This window comes from Amblyomma mixtum, chromosome 2, assembly GCF_055824585.1.
Source record: "Amblyomma mixtum isolate Tamu chromosome 2, ASM5582458v1, whole genome shotgun sequence".
Lineage (NCBI taxonomy): Eukaryota > Metazoa > Arthropoda > Arachnida > Ixodida > Ixodidae > Amblyomma > Amblyomma mixtum.
In genome coordinates, this window is record NC_143013.1 from 44,090,585 (window position 1) to 44,117,402 (window position 26,818).

At 49.1% G+C, this 26,818-nt stretch overlaps 2 protein-coding genes across 3 annotated transcripts in view; both read right to left on the reverse strand.

Moving 5' to 3' along the window:
• The window catches only part of LOC149359169 (uncharacterized), a 34,893-nt gene that overhangs the window by 1,900 nt on the left and 6,175 nt on the right, over positions 1 to 26,818 (reverse strand). Inside the window, exons 1-3 of one of the 2 annotated variants that reach the window (XM_089571412.1) lie at positions 11,703 to 15,245; positions 10,088 to 10,290; positions 4,659 to 6,176 (exon numbers count right to left, since the gene is read on the reverse strand). In XM_089571412.1, coding sequence (XP_089427538.1) covers positions 4,659 to 6,176; positions 10,088 to 10,290; positions 11,703 to 12,038 — 2,057 coding nt within the window. In that variant the 5' untranslated portion in view covers positions 12,039 to 15,245. Of the gene's footprint in view, positions 1 to 4,658; positions 6,177 to 10,087; positions 10,291 to 11,702; positions 15,246 to 26,818 lie in introns of those variants that run through there. The other variant, XM_089571413.1, reaches the window with a different exon arrangement.
• LOC149359170 (uncharacterized) lies at positions 15,383 to 25,745 on the reverse strand. The gene is made up of 4 exons (XM_089567616.1): positions 25,656 to 25,745; positions 25,444 to 25,614; positions 21,273 to 21,457; positions 15,383 to 18,785 (listed from the first exon to the last, which is right to left on the reverse strand). Exons 1-4 carry the CDS (start codon positions 25,743 to 25,745, stop codon positions 17,663 to 17,665), a joined length of 1,569 nt encoding a protein of 522 aa, XP_089423742.1. The 3' UTR covers positions 15,383 to 17,662.

Consider the following 26,818-nt stretch of genomic DNA (forward strand, 5'->3'; position numbering starts at 1 on the left):
CCTTAACAGCTGTCACTGAATCTCGCGTTAACCAGTGGTCACCATCCTGATAATCTTCTTTTTATAATTATAATTTTTCAAGTAATTTTTTGCAAGGTCCCGAGATTTCAGAAACTTCAGGAATATTTCAGTAACTCTATTTCACCATCGTACGCCCCTTATCATGCCTTTTTTTTTATCTTGGCATCCACTTTGACTTTACAGTATACCAGTGGTTGTCGACTCGGTGCAAACCACACGATTCTTAATTGCCTGCTGTGTTCTCTCTTGCAATTGACTGTCGCCTTTAGTCTCGAGTCAGGAGATTCCGGTCGGTAATGTTGTTACAGCCATATTATTTTACTCAGCCATGCATGGTGGCCTCGTGGCTAAGTGCAAGCAAAAGTCATTCATGCCTCTTATAAATGTTGAAAGGAAACATTGGCCACTTTTATCTAACAAACGCATTGAAAACGTGCTAGCCTGTTAGCAGTTTTCGCGAACAAAACCGTAAATATTTCATGCTCAAAGTTCGCTCGCTGTGAAAGAAGATCTCAGAGAGCTCAAAGAGCCCACCAAAAACCAAGCCCTGCCCAAAGCAGGCAGTCCTGATATACACTTTGGGGTAACCTTGTACGTTCATGCTGTCTACCTTAAAAAAATAAAAATGAAATAGGTGACCCGGTGAACCAGCTTGCGTTAAACTAATGTGTCCTATCTGGAACGGCTTAGTGACAGCGCAGACTGATGGATGTTACCAATCCATCACTCCTAAGCGGACGGAAACAATATATGATTGATAAATGTGTAAAAAAATTCCAAGGACGATTACAGTTCTCCCTAATGCGAAATTTGTGCGCAGCTCTGTCGAAGTCACAGACCCTCTAGGCTCATTGTTTTGATTTGCTTGGTCGTCGGCACGTCTGGCGACGATGTTAGTTCGATAGTATAGTATTAGTGGAAGAAGACGACAATGTGCAATGCACAGCGCAATAATGTGTTGCAGTTTAACACAACAGGAGTGATTGGCAGCGCCGTTAGCCAGTGCTCGCAGTCTCTGTAGGCTCACTGTTATGCTTTGTTGCGGCTTCGGCCCGTCTGGCGACGATATTATTTCGATAGTAGCATTTGTTGATGGAGACAAAGATGTGCAATGCTCAGCGCGCCTGAATGTGTATATTGGTGCGGTATCAGTATCAGTTGAAGAAGACGATGCCGTGCAATGCACAGCACGAGAATGTGCCGCAGGTTGAGCTTTGAAGATTCAATCCTTAGAGTGGCAATATGTGCCTGCTCTTTGATTTTGTCCAGTCATATTTTGGGCGCTTCTGTCTTAGAGACAAGCCTCCATAGGTTAACGGAAACCGTATGGGATGTAAGCAGAGACACCATCTGACATGCATAACCTGAGGTTGGTGGAAGCATGTGCCGGAAAAAAGGTAAGGTTACATGGACCGCACAGGAACCATTACTTACATGAGAAAGCAATCAGGGCTCCAGGCTGGCGAAACAACCCTCTCGGTGTTATTCACCACTGTGGGGACGCACTTGTCCCCTGTGGTTCGCTTTCCCGCATTGCACCCTCAACTCGTTCTTTGCGGTTAGCTTCCCCGCAATGCACCTCCCTTTGTGTTACTTTCGCTAACAGGGGAGGGCGCTCGCGTCGCGGCGACACCAGCGCCAGGGATGGCGTGTTTGCTGCTCGCGCGCGGGGGAGAGGCCGTTCTCTTCTGCTCGGGAACGGAGAAGCGCGTGGACGTTCACGCGCAAGGCTCCGCTCTTCGCCGGCGGGCGACCTCGTGTGGAAACATGTTCCCAACACCTCGTCCGGTCCGGCCTCGGAGCTTCCCTCTTGCCCTAGCGTGGGGGAACGTTCGCTCGTAACCGTGCTGGTGAGTCGGACGTCCTAGATTATTCAGCGAATTTTGTTGCTAGCTGGCGTTATTGTTGTTGTAGCAATAAATGCCTTGTTTGTGTCAGCCAGTGTGTCGTTCCTTTGTTCCCTCAGAGCAAGGCCCGCCGTGGTCGGCGTGCGCTCGGTAGCGTACGCGATCACGGGGTGGGGTCCGCGTGGTTCTGAGCTGTGTCAGCTGCGCTTAAGCGGCGAAAACGTGTTTATCTCGCCTATTAAAACCCCACACCACATGTCTAGAAGAAATGTTCAGGGGGTTGGATTTGAAATAACGAAGTATGAGCGTTAATGGTGGACATCTCAGCAACCTTTGAATCGCTTATATCATCGACTACAAAAAAACTCAGAGGATGAATTGCAGCAGGTTTCTCAGGATCTATAACGGAAAAAACACAGCGGTCATCATTATCAACCTAACTACGTCCACACCAGGACAAAGGCCTCTCCCAGTGTTTTTCATTAACCCTCCCATGCGCCAGCTACAGGCAACTTATCCTCGCAAACATCCTAATTTCATCCGCCCACCTGTCTCTCTGCCGCAGCTTGCAACTTTCGCCTTCTCTTGGAATCACTACGTTACCTTAACTGTCCACTGCATTACATACCCTGTCCATGTTCATTTCCGGATAATCTGCTTGCTTTTAGCGAGAATATGAATCACTTGCACCGATTCCCTAAAGAGTTCTACTCTATATTCCTTATTCTTTAGCTCCGTGCACTGTCCATAGTAGCCAGTCAAGAGGAGGAAATGCACTTGGGTAGAGAACGTAGTGCGAAGAGAAGATAATCGATGGTCCCTTATCGTAACAGACTAAAATTAAAAAAAATTGGGTGGATGAGATTAGGAAGTTTAGGGGGATAATAAGGGGGCAGTAGCTGGCGCAAGCACTTGAAAAATTACAGGCCGATCAGCTTGCTGTCCGTTGCATATAAGGTATTTGTTAATGTAATCGCTAATGTAGTCAGGACAACCTTAGACTTCAATAAACCAGATAATCAGAGAGGCTTTCGTAAAGGCTACTCGACAATAGACCATATTCACACTATCAATCAGGTGACAGCGAAATGAGCAGAGTACAATAAATCCCTATAGAGCCGTTATTGATTAAGAAAAATAATTTCACTCAGTCGAAACTTTAGCAGCCATGTAGACATTGCGTAATCAGAATGCAGAAGAGCATCACGTAAAAATACTGGTAGGTACCTATAGCGGGTGCAAAACTACCATACTCCTCCATAAAATCAGCAATGAAATTCCAATAAGAAAGGTTGTCAGACAGGAAGACACCATCACGCCAATACTATTCACCGCTTGTTTACAGGAGGTATTCCGGGGCTTGAAATGGGAACAGTTAGGGATAAGAGTTAATGGAGAATACCTAAATAGACTGCGATTCGTTGGTGACATTGCCTTCCTGAGTCAGTCTGGAGATGAACTGCAAAGCATGATCAATGAGTTAGACAGGCAGAGCAGAACTGTGGGGCTAAAGATTAACACGCAGAAAGCCAAAGTAATGTACACCACTCTAGCAAGAGAACAGCAGCTCGCAATTTGTAGCGAGGTGCTGGAAGTAGTAAGAGAATATGTTTACTTAGGGCAGGTAATGACCGCTGATCCGGATCATGAGAGGGAAATAATTAGAAGAATAAGAATGGGGTGGAGCGCATATGGCAGGTTCTCTCAGATCATGAGTGGCAGTTTACCAGTATCCCTCAAGAGAAAAGTATATAACAGCTGTATCTTACCGGTACTCTCCTGGGGGCTAACGTGGAGGCTAACAAAGCGGGTTCAGCTTAAGTTAAGGACAGCGTAGCGAGCTACGGAAAGAAAAATGATAGGTGTAACTTAAAGCACCGGAAAGGGCAGAGTGGGTGAGGGATAAAACACGGGTTAATGGCATCCTAGTCGAAATCAAGAGGAAGAAATGGGCTTGGGTAGGGCATGTAATGCAAAGGCAAGATAACCGATGGTATGTGATTCTGAATAATTTTTGGGGTCGCGCAGGGGGCAGGGAGTATGGGGGGCGCAGCGCGGTTATAATCGATGGTCCTTCAAAGTAACGGAGTGGATACCAAGGGAAGGCAAGCATAGCAGGGGGCGGCATAAAGTTAGGCGGGCGGATGAGATTCAGAGCTTTGTGGGCATAGGGTGGCCGCAACTGGCACAGGACAGGGATATGGGAGATGCTTTTGTCTTGCATTGGGCATACTCAGGCTGATGATGAGCTCGCGCAAAACAGGGTTAACTGGAGGTCAATGAAAGAGGCCTTTGTCCTGCAGTGGACGTAGTTAGGCTGATGACGATTACGATATCTATGACAGAGACACTTCATGCGAGTGGACTTCATCCGCTCGTTGGTGATCATGTCTGAAACGTGAACCACATTTGAAAGGTGATTAATCTGAAATGATGAGTGCGTCATGTGTGAAATATTATTGCGTTAAGCTGGTAGTATTTACAAGCAGCAGGTGTGTGTTCGATGACACAAAAACTTTCATGATCTAGGAAGAACTTTGTATTCAAAATACCCGAAAATGGAGTACGTGAAAATGGTAAGACATTCTGATGATTCAGGATTCCCCAGCAACAGCTAGGTATTTCTCGTTAGAGTGGAACACGAGCGACGCAATGCAGGGTGTTCTGCTCTGTTGTGGATGTAGCTCCCGGGAAGCCTGTGACATCGGATTCTGCATCGAGTGCGTAGTACAAGTGCTGGCCCACATGGGTTGGGGTGTATACAAGAAAGGCAGCTGGGATTTGACTCACGGGAGGATCCCTGTGAGCTGTTCCTCGATCAGCATCGCGCGTATAGCTTCATTACGCCGCTCTTGGTTCGCCAGTTGCGTCTCAGCCTCGAGAAGAAGGTGCATCCTGATCAGGATATCGGCTCGCAGCTCCCGCTCGCGGCTCTCGCACGTGACACACCCCCTGCGTGATGGTTGCGCGCGGTGCCACCCGTGACTGCTGCTCATCGCGGGGTACCGGAGGCCAGAGAACCAGCGGCGGGAGCTTTTGCGAGGCCTCTTGTCGTCACCATTTCTGCGTGTTTGAGCTTCGAGGATAGCTATCGTTCCAGACCTGTTCTGGTCGCCGTTGTCCCCAGATCTGCTCTCGCAGTTGGCGCGCGCCTGAGCCGCTTTCTGGTCGACCTTGAAGAAGCTACCGGCGCTAGCATGGGGTCGCCTGTCGAAATATTTGCCTCTTGTTTTGCCGCCGTCTTCAGTCTTTTCACATGCCCGCTCCTCAACGGCCTCGTCCGCGTTATTGGCTGTGGCCTCCGGGCCTGAGGTAGATCCTTTGCCCACGTTGTTCCCTTCCCTTTCCACGCTTACAGTAGAACAATCGTCGTGACTTTCAAACGCGTTGTCTTCTTCGCAGTCAGAGGACTCCATGTCGTTTTCTTTTTTAATGGCACTGGAAGCCTCATATGACTTTGGAGGTGAAGCGGGTGGTAAGGATTCTTTGAGGGGGCTATCGGTACGAAGGCCTCCTCCCGCCACCATGTTTCCCGGAGATTCCGCGTGAGCAGTGCCGGTCCGTTGATTCTTTTGGGCATCGTTGTAACTGCGGCTGTCATTGGTGTCATGCGTGACCGCAGACACGCGAAGGGATGGAGACGACGGCGCCTGCTTGACCAGCCGATCCGGCGAGACATACGGATCGGCATTGCTCAGACAGACGGCCGACTGCTTCCTGACAGGGCTGCTGAATAGGCGATCCCGCTGCTGCTCTCCCAGCCTTTCTGTCTGCACCTCCTCATGATGTTGCTTCCGCTTCTTACCACTTCCTTCTTGGACCTGTCCCAGCTCCTGATGGGCGGGCATCCTTCCAATGGTTTCTTGCTTACTCGCTTCGATGTTTACACGCATCCATTGTTCGACGAGATCCGAAATTCTAGAACGTTGCGTCTTCTGGTTGCCAATGTAACTGGGGGCTTTACTGATGTCATTCGTGGCCCCAGGTGCCTGAGTGGACGGAGACGGCGGCTCCTGCTCGGAAAGCTGGCCCGACGGGACATCGGCGACAGTTGCCGCTGTGGACGGCTGCAACTTGACAGGGCTTCCAAATCGGTCATCACTCGGTCGCTGCCCTCCAGATTTCTCTTTCAGCGAATCCTCATGGTGCAGCTTCTGCTTCTTCTGGCGACATTTCTGCTCCTGCTCTTGTATCTGATGAGCATGCACGTTCTGAATGGTGCCTTGCGTGCCCCTTTCGATGTCTGCATGGTCGGTGTTTGTGCTGTCGAGCTGCATAGCAGTCAAACCGTCGGCGCTATTACAGGCCCTGTTAAAAAAAAAAAAGGTTTGGTTTGGTTTGGTTTATGGGGTTTAACGTCCCAAAGCGACTAAGGCTATGAGAGACGCCGTAGTGGAGGGCTCCGGAAATTTCGACCACCTAGGGTTCTTTAACGTGCACTGACATCGCACAGTATACGGGCCTCTAGGATTTCTCCTCCGAAGAAATTCAACCGCCACGACCGGGTTCGAACCCGCGTCTTTCGGGTCAGCAGCCGACCACCATAACCACTGAGCCACCGCGGCGGCAAAACAAAAAAATAAGGAGGCACAATAGAAGGTTCCACATTAATGTTGGTAACTGATCTAGGCGCATGCAAAAAACCAAAAGACCAAACACGAAGCGAACTTCGGTACTGCCACGTAGCGCATGACAATAAACTATCGGCGGTATTTTTTCTTTAAAGGGGTGGAGACACCAAATTTGTGGTTCGCGCGTTCTTAGTTTCAAACGTTTCTTATGGCTCCAGGAAGCATGATACACACTCAAAGATTCATATATTCACAGTGAATAATTTATTATAGCATTTTTAGGTGAACGATTTTCGGTTTCGGTTTCGGAACGCCGAGTTGTACAGTGACGTCACAGAGGGGGAAGATCAACTGCTTCGCTTGGTCACGTGGGCCCACAAAAGTTGTGACGCACCTACTGCTGCATCGTCTGCTTTCCCACACACGTGCTGACCAGCGCATATGAAAACAAACAACTGCACGTCTAGTCCCAGCAGCTCGGATTCTGACAGATCTGATTCCAACGAGTGAGGACATCGACTTTTTTTTTTGTTCGCACGCTAATATCGCCTTCGCGGGTTCGCGTGAGGATGCGAAAGGAAGGAAAGAGACTTTAATGGATAATGGAGAGGTCTGCCTGGTTATAGGCCTGGCATGCTACTCCAGGAGGATGCGAAACACTTTGCAAAATGCCAGTAAGCATCGCTGCGCCGCTCTACCCAAGCTGCGCCCACAACCGGTGTCACACTTCGCTGCCGTGCAGCAGTACCTGAGCGCTGTTTGGGATGGTGTACAAATATCACAAGAAAAGACAAGATCGCCTTGTTATCAGAACTGCCAGCTATACTCGAGCAGAGACAAAGCATGTCTGCTTATGTTGGGAGCTTTCGGCAACGGCACCGCTCGCGGGCGCTCCAGGCGACGAGCTCTGCTGCTGCCTGGCTGCCGTGGTCGTCGCTAGGCCTATAGCCTTAGCAAGCGGCCGGCGCTTCGGAAGTCGCCTGCGCTATAATAAAAGGCCTACTTTTCACAAATAGCTGTAGTGTTAACAGCATCATCTCACAATAAAATAATAGTATGGTCAATCTCCTCGACGCCTTCGGCAGCGGAGCTAGCGGGCGCCAGGCGAGCCGGACCCTGACGTCGCGCCAGCGGCAGCTGCTAGGCGCGGTTGTGAGAAATTTGCTCGTATCACAGTTGTTACCTCTACTAGCAGCTCAGTATTGGTCAGCGATCCTCAAAAATGACACTTTTTTCACAGTTCTTGTCCCATGGTTTATTATTTACGTCAAGAACACTCTTTAGCTCGCTTTTATGACGTCGGCAGACGGTATCCAGGCTGACCTACCGGCCGGCAGACTCGGCGTACTTCACGTCAGCACAAGAAAATACAAAACAGCCATGCTACCAGAAAGGATGCTTTCTAGATTCGAGATACGACAGCATGACTGTGCTAAAAGTGGATCTTTCGGCAGCGACACTGCCTGCGGCAACGCCGGCCGACGACCTGCGTGCTGGTCCCAGACTGCCCTAGTCGTCGCTAGGCCTAGCTGCTTTCGCATATCGACTCCGCAGCTGAGGGCGCTTCGGGACTGGCCAGCGCTCAGAAACGTGCTCCGCTCGGCACCCCTTTACTGTGAACTCGTCCCATAATAAAAGATATGCTCGATTTCCACGACGTCTTCAGCAACAGAGCTAGCAGACGGCAGGCGAACCGCACCAGGTAGCAGCAGCACAAAACCGGCTATGGGATGAAATTTGCTTGCATCGCAGTCATCACTTCTACCAGGAACTCGGTATTTGCCAACGATCGTCAGAAACGATGCATTTTTGATATTCATATATCACAGGGTTTGCTATGAACGTGAACAAACAATACTATCGCGTTCTTCAGATGCCGGCGTTCGACACGAAGACTGGCGCAGGCCGCCCGGCTCCGAGTGCGCCCTATGTCATCATGACGCTGCCGCTCTCCGCGCTCGCATTGGCTGCCGCTTCCCGTCGTTGTTGCCGCGAGCGGCCCGCCGTTGACATCTAGCAGGCCGGACGCAGGCAACGAGCTGCAATCGGACGTTGCGACGCTGTTCGCAACGACGCGCCGCAAACCGAGCGAGTGGCGGTTAGCAGCAAACGCGGCTCGCTGGTGCGTCGACTGCGCTCACGCGGCTGTGCCCCGATCATCGTACGTCACTGTATTTTGGTATGACGTCACTAAAACTTTATTTTTCTACACCCCTTGTGACGTCATGGTTGATGGCGCTAGCGATGGGTCTAGATGGTGAGAGTGAGCATTTAGGTAATCTTTGGAACCGAATTAAAATATTTTTTAAACGTTTGTTGCGTCCAACACTTGGCTGTGACTGCCCTTGCATACATAGGAATCCCATAGCAGGCTTTTTATAGCTTCAAAATTTGGTGTCTCCACCCCTTTAAGCAATACTTTAATAAAGATACTTCTCCTTCAGAAAACTTGCATGGTAGTTGCGATGCTTCGATTTAAAATAATCTTTACCTGTGCAGTACAGCATGGCGCACTCGGCACCGGTGCGACACATTCCTACTTGTGGACGAGCCCTGCAGCGTGAGATGGGGTAACCGTGTTGTGAAAATACCAGTTTTGGACCTTTTCCTGTCAGTTTATGTAATATCGAATAAAAAAACACCGACTATCTCGTCGTCCAGAGTACAACACATGTAAGCATGAAATGCACTGCAGGAAAGGCGTACTGTTTTCTAGGACGGCTCATAGATACCGACAGCAGCACACAATCGAGTATAGGGGAGATTCACCAGCCCATTTCTTTCTTTTAGCTTTTATTCACGAACGACTGCGCGCCCGGCTTTCTTTGCCGCTTTTATGTATGGCGTCCTGCACGACCAGCGCTCGTCACGTGCCGAAGAAGGTAGAATGGTCCTGATGAGCCGGGGACCAAATCAGTTAAATTTGCTCGGCTGGTACTTGCCCTTCTCACAGAATTTTGGCGGCTGCAAGAGAGGTTTTGCCCATATCATGTGTGTGCTGCCCACTACCGCTGATAGCAAGGCAGCAATAGCAAGAATACGATAGCAAGAATACGCTGATAGCAAGAATACGATAGCAAGGCAGCACACACTTTGCCCACTACCGCTGTGTGTGCTGCCTTGCTATCGTATTCGGCTGCGTCCGTGTAGAGCACATCGGATCTACCTTCAAATTTGACCTGTAGGGCCACTTCCCTATCGTTGCGTCTGCCTTCGTGAAAATCTGTCCGCTTTGAACACTCCGAGGGTTCGAACCCCAGGCGCTCTATGATTTTTTTTTTGATGCAAAAAAGTCTTTGATGCAAAAAAGAAAAGTATGATAAATTTGCGAACGCTTCTTAAGAAAGGAGAGGTTCGAAAGAAGGCGTATATGCGTAAGTATTGTTTTGTTTAAACAGGAGGACAATGCTGGCTGGAGAGCGGCAACCGTTAATAGTGGTAATCTAACAGTAATTCTTAAATCATTATATCTGTTCTCATTGATCGGCATCGGCACCTTGACGTACCGCTGATTGCCGCGCCCAAATAATGAGCCCTCCCGAAACGAGAACGACTGGGTGAATGAATGATTTCCAACGGGTATCCTGACTCCTGAACAACATTCAACGCCAGCTCCCCACAAAAAGGAGACGGCTAACGGAGGCGTACTTAGTTCCATATGAAGCCGCTGAGCAGAGCGGGTCCGTCTCAGAGTGGAGCTCTTGAAGGTGGTACGAAAGCACTGCCACCACTCGGGAGTCGTAGTCGGTGCGGCAGCATCCTGGGCAGCTCATGTATTCGCAGCGCCAGTGCAGCAGGTTGTCAGCCTCTTTGTCCAGCACGTACCAGAAGTTGCCGATCTTCCTCGTAGACTGCACGGACGCAGAACCACACATCGCTTGATAAACGTCACACACACTGTCCCGTAGCGGAAAGCTCGCTATTTGCACACACTGCGGGACATCATCATTTGTGAATGCAACGGCGCACTCCCGCATAGACATGCCTGCAGGCGTATTTACAAAACTTGGCACATCTCCATAACGTGTGCCCTTGCAGCTGCCGGAGTGCTCAAATGTTCCAGCTCAACAGATCACGAGCTGGGACGCAAAGAACACTACACGCACAAATAATATCTTTATTTAGCAATTTTAGTACAATTAAAGCAGGCCTGACCCATATTCGTTTAAGCGTAACTCCGCTCCTCACCAATAGTTTGGGCAGCTCAGCGCTTCTCTCTGGCAGCTCATTCGGGCGTTTTGAGCGTTAAAACTCTTTACTTGCGCTACATTCCACTGCCACTCCGCTGGGGGGCTCCCAGAAGAGCGGAACGTAAATCCGCTCAGCTAAAATTCTCCAATACCTTCCTTGAAGTGCTTCCTTTCACTCCGCTGAGGCGCTCCACTCCAGCGAACTACCGTAATTTATGGTATACAGTCCGCATACGTGTGTAATCCGCTGGGCTCAGTTCTCGTTGAAAAAATAAATAAAGAAAGAAATCAATAGGTTGTACGCAGCTGGTATGAAGACCGCAGCGTTAAAGTTTTAGTCCGCAAAGCTGCAAAGACGCCCAAATACCAACAATTTTCTTGCTTCCTTTCGGGACTGTGCTTATTTTTTTTGTTTCAATTTACTAAAAAAAACTACGCAGTCTAACAACTCGCCATGATTTGCATCATCCTGGACGTTAGAGCAAACGCTGGCTGCCATTTCTGTATTTACGGACTAGTTCTTCTTCGCTTAGATTTAGTTTTGAGCAGAATCTGTAATCCTGACTTCACGAACTTCTTCCTTGCGAGGCGAGACGAAGCAGAGCATTGAGATGGTCGCTTGCGATACCGCGCATTCCTTACGAGGTAAAGCACCGATGATTAGTCATGTGCTGCATTTTTCACAGCGGGTGAGGACAACCGATACTGTTCGAAAGGAGGTAACTGCTGCTGCTAGTTATCACGAGTAAAACTCGTGCGCTCCTCTGTAAAAAGCAACATAAACGCAGCGTAAGTAAGACCGTAGGAAAATTTTCGATAGCGCGAATTACGATATGATCGGCACAATATAGCACGCACAGCGTAAAATTGACGTTTCGACATTTACGGTTTGCGGGCTGTAAGCAGGGTTTACGACAAATGGTCACCACGCAGCATGGTCGAAATTAATCGGCAGCTCTCTACTACGCCGTCTTTTGCGGCCTATTAACAGATTTGAAACGTTAAACCCCGGGTAACCCCGAAGAACATAACTTTAAAGCGACACAGCGGCAGCTGTCGGGAGCAGGACGCACCTGGTTCCCGTCGACTGCATCGTGGTGCCTCTTCATCGTGTTGTTCCTCTGCGAGTCTTCACTGTTCACCTTCCGATGTTCCTCTTCGTCATGTTCCTTGAACTGAAACACCACGTGCTGGTGCTCGATGACAGTAGTGGAGAGCCGCGAAGGACAAGCTCTCACAACGCAGCGCCACATGTGGCGCGGGTAGCTTTTGTGCTGTAGCCTGAACGAATGACCGCGGTACACGGCATGCAGCGTGCCATGGTGGTCCTGCAGAACGTCGACGACGAATGAATCTTCGCCTTCAGTGGCTGCCGACGTGCCAACAGGGGCCTCCCTCGCGGTCCCCATTACACTCACTGGGGCACAGCCGCCCGGCAGAGCCTGTCACTTGCCCAGCAAAGCGTCGTCGGCGCATTGGATCCCTCCGGTACAGAAAAGCAGAGTGAAGCTTGGAGTAACTGAGCTTCCGCATACGTAACTGCGTCAAAGAATGCGTTTTCAGGTGTCCCTCGCGAGATAAAAGGAACACGACGGTATGAGGGCTCCGCCCACTTTGTAAAGCAAACCTCCTTTCCCTCTCCCCACACCCTCTCAACGTACTTACGCCGGACGAGTCAAGGCCATCAAGATAAACTCTACGCCGAGCCGCCTGCGCCACTGATGGGCCGGCAAACCGAAACTTTTCGCCCCGCTGCAAGGAGTGCCGAGGAACATCCAGATTGGAAGCGAGCACTAAACGAATGGGCCCGCCCAGCCGCGGTAAAGACAGCCTGCGCTCAATGCGCTGTAAGCGACGGTAGGCCGATTCACCTCAGGAGGACCAGCCAGAGCAAGAAACCAGCTTGAGCTCCGTGCGCTAGGACAGCGTTTCTGATGTCTCCGTGCTTCAGTAGATGGTTCACTATAGGCAACTTTTTCACTGCGAACGTGAAGCGCAACGTCGCCGCATTTCTGTAGCAACAGAATTGGCCACTTGCACCAAGAGCATTTTTCAGTTTGCTGCCTGTGGCGGTTGCTGACGTGAGCACAGGAAATATCAGGCTGAAACCATATGCATGGAGAGACATCCAAACACATGTGGACAGCTTCCGATGATTTAAGACGAGCGAACGTGGTCGCCAACAAAGGGCAAGAAAGAACGGCAAACATGGCGGCCTGAATTCCAAAAAAAAAGAACAATGGATTTGTGTCACATGCTCCTATGGACGTCCACGGTATTATCCCAGATCGGACAATCATGAAATCCTTGATATTACCCTTTCTTCCAGAAGCAATCCGTGATGAAAAACATCGACCTGCGTGTCCGTCTTTGCCTTGGAATTAATCATACAATGAAAAAGCTTGTCCACTTTCTCAATTCTTTGTTCGTTGTTGCACTTCCTCAAAAACCTCAGCGAATAATTAAGAAATCATAACATCCTAAGTGCGAATTATGCACTCTCAATAAATTGGACTTGCTCTGGAACAAACGTGCTTCGGATGGCGCAGCATATCTTTCAATCGACAGGCTATATATTGCCATTTTTCTTTCATTTTTAAAAGGAGCAGCTATCAAGAACTTTGCCACTTATGCACAGTGCGTGCAATGCAGTGTAGGACTTCGTCTAGAGTGTCGCCCATGCCGCTTATCTCTGTTTATTCTTTTCCTTTGTTTATCTCTGTTCTCGCTCCCCTCAGGTCGAGGCAAGCACTAATCTCTGGCAACGCTGATGTACTTGCACACTTAGACAAAAGATCGATAGGCAAGCGCTAATCTCTGGCAACGCTGATGTACTTGCACACTTACACAGAAATTTCCTGTTGATAAGGCACAATTGAAATGAACGGATTCTGAATCTGCCAGCCTGATCTACTGCTATCACATCAGGACTTGGTCTGGTTTTGCGTTCAGATCTTGAGCTCCTTTGGCTATCTGGACAGTATTCGAATAGGCAGCTATAGGGCCCAGCCTCAAATAGTGTCGCCAATGTCGTTTCTCTCCGTTCATCATTTCCGTTTGTTCATCTCTATTCTTGCTAGCCCCAGGTAGATAGGCATGCTCTGATCTCCGGAAACACCGACAGGTTCACACAAAAGCCTGCCTATTGATAAGGCATGATTGAAAACAAAAGATTCTGAATCTACCAGCACTATCTATTGCTATCAGGGGTGCTGCTGACGCGCGCGGAAGACTCGTATGCGAAAACTACTTGATTTCGCCGTTACGGAAACATGGCCGCCACGGCCGGGAATCGAACACGCAAACATGAAGCCGGGAGCATAGAGCTGTAGTCACCGAATTATGCGATCAGCCCATTAGAAACCGATGTTATATTTGCCCGCAGGAGAGATGTTTGTAAGTACAGTTTTTAGCACTTATTTGGAACGGGTATAGGCCGCGGCGCTCACAGCTGGTGGCGTGACGCTGTCATCTGATGATGATGATGATGTCCTCAGGTTTAATGGCACATACCCACGGCTGGGGATTGCCCAAAGTGCATAGCGGCGCGCAAAGGAGATTATATATGATTTCGCCATCTTCTACTTCAGAGAGCGCTGCCTGTCCCCTGCATAGCTCGGACAGGAGAGGTGCCACCAGAACAGCCGCTGCGAGTTCAACGCCACACTACGTTCGAAGCCTTGGGGTTTCCAGCTGCCTCGAGCACTCATAATAACCTAGCCGCGTTCGCCCAACGTCTCCAGGGTGCATTGTATGAGTGCTTGATCAAACAGCCCTTTCCATTAGAGTGGGGTCCGGTCTTGTTCCAGAAAGCAACAGCGCGACTTTTGAAAGGGACTAAAGGAAAGACACACGAGGACAGGTGCTGACTTGCAACAAAAGTCTTATTTCTTGGAACGAGGAAATATATAGGACGCTCCAAACGAGGACGGCCGACGTGTGGAATCCGCGGGAGTTGATCCCACACGTTGTAGCATGCAGTAGAAGAGGAGCGCTCTTGTGTTAAAGTAGACACACTCAAGACTCCGCAGACGAAGGTTAAAAATTGGAGGGGGCACTTAGCTCCGCCTTAAAGGTATGACGTAATAGCGTTAATTCTCATAGATGCGGAATTGGTCATTCTCAACTTAACATTCGTAATCCCTGGGAGTTCACATACCCTTCCTGGCGCAGTGGTGCAGCGGTTAAGCGATGCGCCACTGCCCTGCGATGGCAGGTGCTCCCAGAGGTGGGGCCTTGTGCGGCCCAAGTTGCTCTTCCCGAACGGCCAATCATTCATTCAAATGCCACGTACCTGCCACGGTGGCCAGTTTGCTCACTATCCGGTGGGCAGGTTTTGACGACCTAGGTAGCCCATGTAGTCGCTATTACGGGAATTTTTCGTTCACAACGCCGGCGCAGACGACGACGCCGGGTTTTATGTCGAAAGGGAGCAAAGGGAAAAGCGGCGCGCAAGTGCGCACGCGCAGGACAATAACCGGACAGGCGTTATTGCCCTGCGAACTGACGCGCTGCTATTCCCCTAACCGATAGAATCATCCTACCTTAAATGTCTCGAATATAGCTAGCTGCGCCGCGAAGCGCAGCTCTACTGGCCGGCCTCAATGACTGAATAATAACTGTAGCACACTAATTCTTTCGTTCAGTTTTATTTTTAAGACGTAAGCCTTTCTTGGCTCATGAGTGGCGTGGACAGAAGTTGCCCGCACGAACTGTCAATCATAAGTTGTGCGGTAAGTAAAATAAAATGTAAAAGTTGATATAAGCAACAGTTGATAAGCAACATATATGTAATGAAATAAAAAAAAGCAGATATGGGAAAAAATCAAAAAAGCAAAAACAACAACAAAAAGAAAAATGCAGGGAGAAAGAGAGGATGGCGAAAGGCTTTCGTATTTCCGTTCTTAAGCAGACGTAAGTGCGATTGTGCAATTTTTTTCTTGTATAGCCTCGGCATTGCAAGCGCCTCTGACGTCCGCATGACGGCGCACAGCGGTCCGATGCGAACTATTCGGCCGTATGCTACAACACCGCGCTAGGGCTGTCTTGCATACCGCTTCATCTGTAGAATCCGCTACGTTGAACTGTTGTAACGCGCAGTCCCGCCCGAAACCTTCGTAGCATCAGCCTATTCGGGATACGACAAGATGCTTGGTTTGGTTAATTGGTTTATTGGGGGTTAACATCCCAAAGCGACTCAGGCTATGAGGGACGCCGTAGTGAAAGGCTCCGGAAATTTCGACCACCTGGGGTTCTTTAACGTCCACTGACATCGCACAGTACACGAGCCTCTTGAATTTCGCCTCCATCGAAATTCGGCCGCCGCGGCCGCGATCGGACCTGCGTTTTTCGGGTCAGCAGTCGAGCGCCGTAACCACTGAGCCACCGCGGCGGGGCACAAGATGCACTCGTGCAGATGACACAGCGCAGCGTGAAGAGAGCCAGGTTGGAGATTGTTAGGCGGGCGGGTATAGTTGGTTGTTCATAACAGCTGAACAGCGCAGAACCCCAACGGGGTAAGACACAGAACACACAGCGATGCGAGCGCTGCTTCCCGCTGGTATTTCTTTTTATTCCTTTATTAATGGCGAAACTGAGAGATGTTCACCTCTTGCCGATGCACGCTATACATAAGAGCATGAAATGTACCTACAGAAATGTGAAGGGCATACAGAAAAACACAGAGTAATGGAAGGAGTGCGAGGATCAATTATCCGTTAATAGCTATTCATTAAAAAATATGTCCACTCTTCTGCATAATGCCAGCGATGTCTCACCGGCTCGATGATTTTTGGAATGCTGTGGTGGGCGATAACATCATTCAAATTCACGCATGCATCGCCTTGACCGACTCACGCATTTACGGCAATGCATGCTGAGGTGATCGTAATTGCCGCTATTAACATCACACTCCCTTAACCTGCTGTTTACGTATGTGCTTGTCTGACTGATATATTAGTTTCCACAAGACAACAGTACACGATTAAAGGACAACGTCATCACAAGGGACAATTCGTTTTTCGTGGTCAAATTTACCTGATTTTTTTAATCGTTTTTAATCAGTAATTTTAGCATCGCCGAAAAAAAAAAAACATTTAAAGCCTACGCATTTTTTAATCTGTTTGTTCCCAATATCCAATTTTTCCCGATTCTCCTTTAGTAAATGAATGGAAAGCGATAATGCGAGCGCTTTGCCTTGGGTAAATTCTGCACTTGATAAAGCCTACATGCTTTCGAAGACGACCAGAAGCATTCCAGTGTAAACATTGTCTACAATTGTCACCTAGCATTAAATACGTTTAGCGGACGCTTAGCCAAGTATTTCGGTCGTTTGCCTCTAGCGGTGCCACGTGCCCACCCTGCCTAACAATATTTTGTAGTCTAGACCAAGGAAAACTGCTTTGAAAAGCGCCACGAAAATATGCAGCAATGTTCTATAGAAACGACAGCGATACGCAGTAATGAAGCGATTTCCTTACAAACCGAAACACGAGTGGCAGCGAACGGCGACTCATTACGACCTGGCGACTGCTTCAAATATTTTCGATATTATATAAAAAAAAGTGCAAATCACAGGAGAGATATTAAAGCGAAATGTGGTGTAACTCTGCTCCCCTCTCTTAATCGTGCTGCTGGTCGACTTGAGAACAAAATAGCGTCTACGATGCCTTTTGTGAGTATTGCCTTGAGGTTCATGTCAGAGTGCACCGGCAACGGACGTTGCTTATATCTCGAAGCAAACGCCGAGGAAAGCGAATTCACTTTGACACGACAGCGATGAAACGTACGGCGAGCGGCGGGTGCGGCCGGCCCCTTCTGTTATATTGTACTTCGCAATACCACCACCAAAGGGCGGTCTTGTTTCCGGGGCGGCACTAATAAGGTGACGGCTAGTACCGCATTCTGGGAGCATTCCTTTTCCGGGCCATTGCTTCGCCTCTTTCCCGTTGGTCAACCTCGCCTTGATGCCAGAACATCCGAACGGCTTTGTTGGCTAGCAGATGAAAAGAATGAATGGGGAAATAAATAGTTACTAAATACGGCCTCTAAGAAGCCTTAAGCGCAGTTCACTGTTCAACCTATCGTTCGCCAGCTTCCGTTTAGCCTCGAGTAGACGACGCATCTGGACGAGGACATCGACTCGCAGTTCCTGCTCGCGTCCGTCGCACGCAGTTCTTGTCGGGTGCAGCAAGTCTGCCCAGTGGCTGCTACCTGTCACCTGAACGTTGTGGTCCTGGACGTTGTCGTCCTGGACGTTGGCACTGCCCTGGAACGGCTTGTCGTAGGCCTCTTTCACTTTCCAGCTGTTGAAGCCTGCGAGTACGCGAGACCTTGCTTCAGCATCGTCGTCCGTTCCTATGGCTTCGGAGTTGGGAATTGCTTCTAAGAACTTCGGCCTCGTCTTGTAAATGCTTTGCAGTGTGTGATCCGCGTTTACATTTGAGGATTTTTCATCTCCGCCGTCCGAGCTTCTGCTTTCACGCCCGTCGCTTACATCTGTATACCTCCATTCTGTCTCACCCATGTTCGGGTACCTCAGGCTTAGTGTAGAACGCCCGCCATGGCTGTCAACCGTAGGGTCGTCTTGGCGGTAGGACAGCTCGTTGCCTTCTTCTGCTTTGATGCTACTGGTGGCCTCGCACGGCTCCCACAGTTGCCAGGGTCTTTTCGGTTTTATGAGGGGACTGTCAAGGTATAACGACGGGCCTCCTGACGCTGCCAGTTTGCCTATCGTTCCTCCGTGTCCTTTGTCAGAGAGATGCGTCCTCTGGTCACGACCGTAGTTATCGAGAACGCAGAAGTACTCCGTGGCCAGTGGTGCCTCTGGAAACGGTGGCTTTGGTTCCCGCTTGAGATGTCGGTAGGCAGCCAGTTCTTCTTTGGTTGACGACGGCGAACTGACAGTGTTGCTGGAGAGCCAGCTCATGTGTTGTGCAGCTGTCGATGTTAACCTCAGCTGAAATGGCGCGTACCGTGTCGTACTGTCCGCTTCTCTTCGCGCTGCAACTTGCTCCTCTTCTACTCTTGGCTCATTTGTTCCTTGCTCTGATTCCACTGTGCGAACAACTCTCGGCTCGTTCTTTGCATCTTGGAAATTTGGTTGCACCTTGACCAGGCGTTGAACCTCACTCGATGTGTCGTTGTCTTGACAGGTCCTGTTAAAACAGAACGCAAATAATAATACTCGTATAAAAAAATAATTAACAGAAATCATTTAATGTAGGCCACAGCAGCCATATAGGAAGCACTTAGAACAGAGCAAACTGGGAATCGCCATCCGGGAGACTAACACCCATGTTCCTGGCAGATGCGGTTATCGTTGCGTGTTTCAGGCCTTTTTAAGGATGAATAAAAGCGCCATTGAATAGATTCAGGCAAATTCTAAGCAATAATTCATCACAGGTTAGGCAAAAGTGCACGTGGAGTAGCCCCAATGGTGAGACTAAAAATGAAACGTACTTCATACCGTACGCTTACCCTGACATCGTTCAGGATTAGGCGGTCCTTGCAAATGTGCGTTGTAGCGAACACAGGTCTCGAATTAACCGCGTTGCGGCTATGGTAAGGCAGTAGCGTGGCTTTAAGGCCTCGGATTAACCTAGACTTGAAGAGGGAATGAAAGAAATTAGTGCAGTAAGTTAGCAGTAAGAGGAAAAAGAGAGAAACTGAGGATATCGCTGCAGAACAGATATTCGCCCTTAACTTTGGGCCTTTACGTTCAAGCAAATAACGGTAATCTCAAAGCTACAATCACGGAGTGCGCTGTAGAAATAGGCGGTTGGATGGTTGGACAGGATACCGGCAAGCACTCTCAGAAGACTAAAGATCTGATTAAGAAACGCCAAATCATGACAGACGCTAACCCCACAAACAGAATAGAACTGGCAGAGGTATAAAAACTAATCAATAAGCGTAAGGTAACCGAAATAAGGGGGTATAACATAAAAAGGATTGAGCATGCTCTAATGAACGGAGGTAGTCGAAAAGCAGCGAAAAACAAGAAACTAGGCATAGGCAAATATCGTATGTATGCGCTAAGAGAAAAAGAAAGCAATGCCATTAGCAATATGGGTAAGACTGTTAAAGCGACCGAAGAGTTCTACACAAATCTATATAATCGCCGATGTAATCAGTACGTTAATGAGAGAGGCAGTAGGGCACAGCAATGGGACATCTCGCCAGTAACGAAAGAGGAAGTAAAGAAAGCTTTAGGAGCAATGCGAAGGAGGAAAGCAGCTGATGAGGATCAGGTAACGGCAGATCTGTTGAAGGACGGAAGGGAGACCGTGCTAGAAAAATTAGCCACCCTGTGTACGCAGGCAGTGCCTTGTGACCTTGAGCGTACCAGAAGCTTGGAAGAACGCTAACATTATCTTAATTCATAAGAATGGGGACGTCAATGACTTGAAAAATTACGGACCGATCAGCTTACTGTCCTTTGCGCTGAGAGAGTAGGACAATCTTAGATTTTAATCAATCAGATTATCAGGCAGGCTATCGTAAAAGCTTTTCAACATAGACCATATTCAAACTGTCAATCAGGTGATAGAGAAGTGCGCAGATTATAACCAACCCCTATATATGATTGGTTACGAGAAACCATTTGACCTCGACTAAACCGCAGCAGTGATGCGGTCATTACGGGATCAGGGTGTAGATGACCCTAATGTAAAAATACTGGAATATATCTAAACCGCCTACACAGCCACCACAGTCCTCCATAAAGTCAGCAATAAAATTAAATTAAGGAAGGGTGTCGGGCAGGGAGACATGATTTCACCAGCGCTATCCATCGCCTCTTTACAGGAGGTATTCAAGAGCCTAGACTGGGAACAGTGGGGGATAAGAGTTAATGGAGAATGTCTTAGTTGTCTGCTATTCGCTGACAATACTACCTTGCTAAGTCACTCATAGGATGAATTGCAAAGCATGATCAATGACTAGACAGGCAGAGCAGTACAGCTTCGGAAGAAAATAGCAGTTTACGACTGGTAGCGCGGCCGTGAAAGTGGTGCAGGAATGCGTGAACTTAGCGTAGATACTGACTGCAGATCCAGGTCACGAGAATGAGCTAACTGAAATAATATGATTTGTGTGGAGCAGGTTCTCTCAGACCATGAATTGCAGTTTACAAATATTCCTAAAGAGCAAATTATTTAACAGCTGTATCGCACCGGTACACATCTATGGGCAGAAACGTGGAGGCTAACAAAGAGGGCTCAACTTAAATTGAGGACAACACAGCGAGCTATGGAACTGAAAATAGGAACCTATGGAAAATAGGTGCAACCCGAAGAGACAAGAAGAGGGCAGAGTGGGTTAGGAAGCAAACGTGGCTTAAAGACATTCTATTCAAGATCAAGAAAGAGAAATTGACATGGGCAGGGCAGAACATATAATGGGAACGCAAGATAACCGACGGTAGTTCAGGGCAACGTACTGGATTCCAATCGAAGGCAAGCGTAGTAGAGGGCGGCAGAAAGGTGAACGGATGACGTTAAGAAGTTTGCGGCGATAGCGTGGACGCAGCTGGCACAAGGCAGAGTTATTTGGAGAGATATGGGGGAGGCCTTTGTTCTGCAGTGGGCCTCGGATAGCTGTAGCCCCGCCAGAGAAGGAGAAATGACGTCTTCTCAACGAACCTGTCCGGCTGCTGCTCCCTCTCGCCGTGCAGCTGGGGCAGGTGCGGCGAAGGCCCGGCCGCCAGCTTAAAGTCGGGCGTGGTGCGGCACCTTCCGGGGCACCTCACAAACTCGCAGCGCCAGAACAGCAGCCTCTCGGTGCTTCTCTCCAGCACATAGCGGAAGTCTCCAATCTTCCTCACGGCCTGCGAGAATGAACGCGTCGATGGCCATACTTCGTGTCGGGCACCGCTGCGTACCAGGCGCTCCATATGTGCATACTAAATGGCACTCGTAGTGGGTGCACTCGAAGACGCATTTTAGTAAGAGAGTGCGTGCAAGCAATGTCTCGCAGATTCGAAATTATATTACTTAGCATCTCAGCAGTTGATGTAAAGGGCTCGTGGCCACGTTTGTATGTCATAAAAAAAGGCTCATTACGTGTATCGGGAGGTTACAAACCTCTTCGCAAAATATTCGCACCATTCGCACAACTAAAGACAGTAAAATTCCACATCTAAGTCCGCTCGCGCTCACTGTGGGCACAGCTCTTTTCCTTCGTTGGTGGGAGCAAACGCGAATCCAAGCTGCGTGTTAGGCCCCGGAAATTTCATTGGCCGGCCATCCTGACCAATAAATGACGAGCTTCTCTGATGCCTGGTGCCCTGCGCTCTGCCTCCCGTGCTTTTCCTTCCCGCTGCATTTTTTCGAGCTCAGAGGCTATTATCTTCATTACAATCATCGGTACCGTCGTTATCAGTCCAGCGCGGGTTTAAGTACAAGACTGACGCTGAAATACGCAGCAATTTGGATGCTCAGCTGTTAATTTTTGTATCGGAGCTTCATCGGGCTTGCTAGCTCAAGGCTGTGGCGAGCACTGCATTCTGATTCTTGGCTTGCTCTTTACCATGCCCTATACAGGTCTGTTGGTGCAATCGTGTAACAGCACAGCGCGGAGCACCGTTGTGATTTGCCGCGTCCAGTCGCCGGGTGTAGATGCGCACCTTCCATAGCGTATACAAGGATTGCGCACCTTCCATAGCGTATAAGATCATACGAAGTATAGACGTGCGCCGTTGCTTCGGGCATCCTGCTCGAGAGGAGGAGAAGGGGAAATTTCGGCTGTGGAGGCTAATGATTACAGCGTGCGGGAGAAGTGACATTCGGACAGGTCATCGCTTACAGGACAGCGGGCAAAATTGTTGACTACGATTAATCAGTACTTGCAGGAGACTTTTGCGGCAGCTCGTTCCTTGCATGATGCCTCACAGCTACAGGAGTACGGCAAATTTTCGACTATGGGATGATCAGCGGCTCTTTCAAGAAAAAGACGCACTGCAGATGAATTGTGGCCGCGTGTATATACCAGGTTATTTATTTCACGTCTGGGTTTTTATTTAAAAAAAAAGTGAGAGATACGTCGGTGTGGTCTATGCAACTGGACTGTACAGCTAGGCGGGCATTATGAACGTGACAGGGCTGAACTGAAAGACTGTCCGAAATTTAGGGATCGGCCTATACGCGGAGCGGGTCTATCATTTTCGCCTGAGCCGCGGGTGGTATACGCCCGGTGCTGGCGCCCGGAAGGATGCAGAGAGCTCCATGGCTACCCCCCCCCCCCCCCCCCCCCCCCCCCTGTTCTCTAATTCGTCATTAAACTGTTGTCGCTAAAGAAAATGCGAATTACATACAGTTTATTTACCACGCTCGCTCGCGCCGCGTGTGTCGCGCCGGAATCCGATAATAGCGAACCGCTGGCTGTTCGGTTTTGCCGTTATATTAGCTACTTTCCCTCTCCGATAAATAGGCCTTCGTGCCAACCCCATTTCAATACAGTATTACTCTCTCACTCACCAGCCAGGCCGCACGCGAGGGCGCCGTTTTACCGCCTTTGATCTCCATTTGCCTCTGACTCATCGATGCGCGTTAATTGCTTTGAGCTTGGCCCACACGGTCATGCCATCCCACGGGGAACTATGTGCGGAGATGATGCAGGACGGGGTAAGTATTTGTCGACTTATATTTGCAGCACTTTTTTCTTGGCCAGCGAAGGGTGTGAGTTTTGAGGTAGACTTACATTCTGAGCCGACTTATACGCGGTGATATACGGTAATCAACTTTTAACCTTTTGTTTTAGGGCTCAGGATTATATTGCGAAATTGAAGGCTGTCAACATCGCCTACGAGTCAAGTTTTTAAATAATTTTCTGAGTCGACATTGAGGCTCGATGTACTGAGTGACAAAATGCTCTTTTGTAAGTTTTTTAGCTCGCTTTCCTGCATTGTATGTTTACAAAATGGCGCCACTCGCACTAGTAATACGACAGATACAGACGTAGTTCGTGCATTTTATGATGTAGAAGAAAAAAACGAGATTTCGGCGAAGGTATCACGCGGAACAACGCCATTTTGTAAATGTGCAATGCGCAAAATCCAGCTCCGCGAGTTGATAAAAGCGTGTATTTGACGCTCGATATTTCGAATTACAATATCCAATCAGCAAATACTAGGTTTGCTTTCGATGCTAATATCCTTCGATTTCGCCCTACAGTCTTGCGTCTTGGAATCACATATTCAAAAATTCATTAATTAATCGTCTCTTAGTTGTCTATCACGTACTGTCACGAGGAGATTTCGACGCCAGGAGTACATTATCAGGTGACGTCCGCATACAGTGCGGCACGACTCTGATCTTGTAGGGGCAGGGGTCAGTTTTGTCCCTAGTAGTACGCAATGTCCTTGCTATTCAGTCCAACTTCAGAGTCAGCAGCCATGGATCTCTAATTTTTTTTTTTTTCAAAATAAAAATCCGTAAGCGTAAAGAAAAAAGAACACCGGGCATACCCGCCGGATCCTATGCATCTGCCCGCAGACGCTTTGAAAACACAGGTGATACAAAATAGCGTTTCCTCATTACAAGCACAAACGAGAACCTTACATACACCACTCACACAGCTATGTTAGATTCTCTGCAGAGCCAACCGCCAACATGTAAGGTTTGCATTGAACTGCCCTCCACATCACATACTTCATAGGATTGGCCGGAGTTAGCAAAAGTTAATCGCTGTAAGTAGGAAAGGAAAACGAAACATCTGTATCCTTTAGAACCTGTGTGAGCGACTCATGCCACAATTTTAGCAGAACAGCAAAGATAAGAGAAAATAAGCGTAGCAGGCGGTGACTCAGAGGACGGTGCGCTGGTGAAATTAGGAAGTCTGCGGGGATACGGTGCTGCTGCAGCTGGCACACGACAGGGTTAAATGGGGGCTGACGGGAGAAACCTTTGTCCACCAGTGCAGTACGTAGCTAGGCTGAAGACGCGGATGGCGGTGATAAAAAGAGGCAGTGCAAAGTTAAAACATTACCTTGGCACCAATTTACCTTCTTTTGGTTCTCCTCACTGAACCCTGGCCCATCCTTCGTCGTGGTTATGTGCCATGCCACCAAGCCAACAATAACAACTACATCGAGGCTAAAACTGCGGGACGGAGGGTATAATTTGCCTTAACGTCTCTAATATGCAATGCGGCCTTTTAATTTGAGCACTCAGTCGGCGTTACTATATACAACAATACTATATACAACACATAATGCATGGTTAGCGGGCCCCCGCGGCCATGCAGCATTTGCAGGAAATGAGCTGATCTCACGACAACACGCACAAGGCATACACGTAATTCACTGGCCTCTCCCACCGACATGACATGGAACCCTTTCGCACAAAGGCAAGATTAGCACCTTCTATGAAAAGTTCAGGTAGGCCCTCCAAACACTTTATTCCCACAATCTCTCGCACCATCACTCTTTCGTGCTGCAAAATACAACGAAATATAGTTACACAGAACACCCGGCCGTACCTATGTCACTTCCGAACTATCCCAGCCTACCCGAACCACCGTTAATCCTACGAAACATTGAACATTGCCTTTCACATGCTCAGTCGCCATACCATTCCCTCACTTTCTTTGCCCATGCCTTCTCTCTTGGAGAGCCTGATTGATCTCGGGCCAGTTCGAACTTGGAATGGCCCTGGTGGGACAAGCTCGTTCCCTTCTCGTCCACCAAAACAAGTTTGCCAGACTACGTGCTTTTCCCGCTTTCCTTTTCTCAGACAAGTGGACTGCACAGGCGGCGCACTCGACTGCAGTCTGTGCCACACGACTGCTCCCCAATGGCTCAGACGGCCGGTTTACCTGCTTCTTGTAGACGCGGTCTGTGCGCTTCCCTCTGTCGTCGGCCGCCGGCTGGTGCGCGCGCTCGTCGTGCTCGCTGAAGGCGTACACATATGCACGCTGCCGAATTTGTCGGTGGTCAGTCGAGACTTGCAGGTCCGCACGTCGCAGCGCCACCGGTACCGCTGGCCGCTGCACGATTCCAGGGTGAAAGCGCGCCCATGGTGGAGCACCTTCGGCCGGCCACGGCGCGACGACACCAGCTCGAGGGGACTGGCGAAGACCGCAGCCGCGCGCTCGTCCACAGCCGAGTCAGCGGACATTTGATTCACGCACCTCCCTGCGACCGTACGTAAAGCCACGCACTGATCGGGCGCGACCTCAGCGCGAGATGAGAGTGGATGGGAGGAGATAACGGAAATGTAGAGAGGGTAACCCGATGCGATTCTGGTTGGCAACCCTGGCTGCGGGAAGGGAAACTTGGGCAAACATGCGAACGAGGAAGAAGGATAGTAGTTGGATTGTTCTAGGCTTATCTGCACACTAGCGGAAGGGGAGTCGAAGCAAAGCGTTCCTTGGTGCAAGCTAGCTGAGATCAGTTCAGCCGTACGGAGCGGTTATATATCCGACGGAAATAGCGGTGTAACCGTGACATCGTGACGGCTCGTCCGTTCTTGAGAAACGAGCAAAAATGGAGGCTGCAGGAACAGCAGCCACATTTATTTGCATTCCTTGCTGGGTAGGAACATAAAGCAATGAAGAAAGTCTATGCGAAAACATCATGCGTGAAAGTCCAGGTTCAACAAGGGAAAACCAAGGAAGGTCAATAAATGGCAAAAACGTGTGCTTGCCGTACCTTTGCCTGCTGGGTTCCCGCTACAGGGTCTATGCGCGTCGACACCCGCGACGAATTCCAGCTCCCGTGCAGAAGGATGGATGCAAATTTTAGATTTTCGTTGACGACAACAAAGATCATGCCACAATGGAAATGCGACGCGTAAGACTTTCGCTGCTCCGTCGCGCTCACACCGAGAATTTTTCTGAGGAAATATGTTTTCAATAGAAATTGTTCGCGATACAAAATTCGATAGGGCGTCATGCAAGATCGACGCTAAATACAACGTCAGAGGGAGAGCTGGAAATTTAGCGCCAAAACAGTGAAGACAACCTCCCAGTTCGTTTTGGGTCCAGATTATATACGAATGATTGAAGCGAAATGTTTCTTAATTTCGTGTACGGACGCCGTACTTATGCTTCTACTGTCGTGCTTAATGTTTCTCGCAGAACTAAGATGGCAGCAAGCAAAAGTAGTGCATCGATAAGACTTTCAGTGCTTCAGAACGCGAGAGGTTTGTAAGCAGAACAAATCAGCTTAAGAAAAATAGTAGTATATATG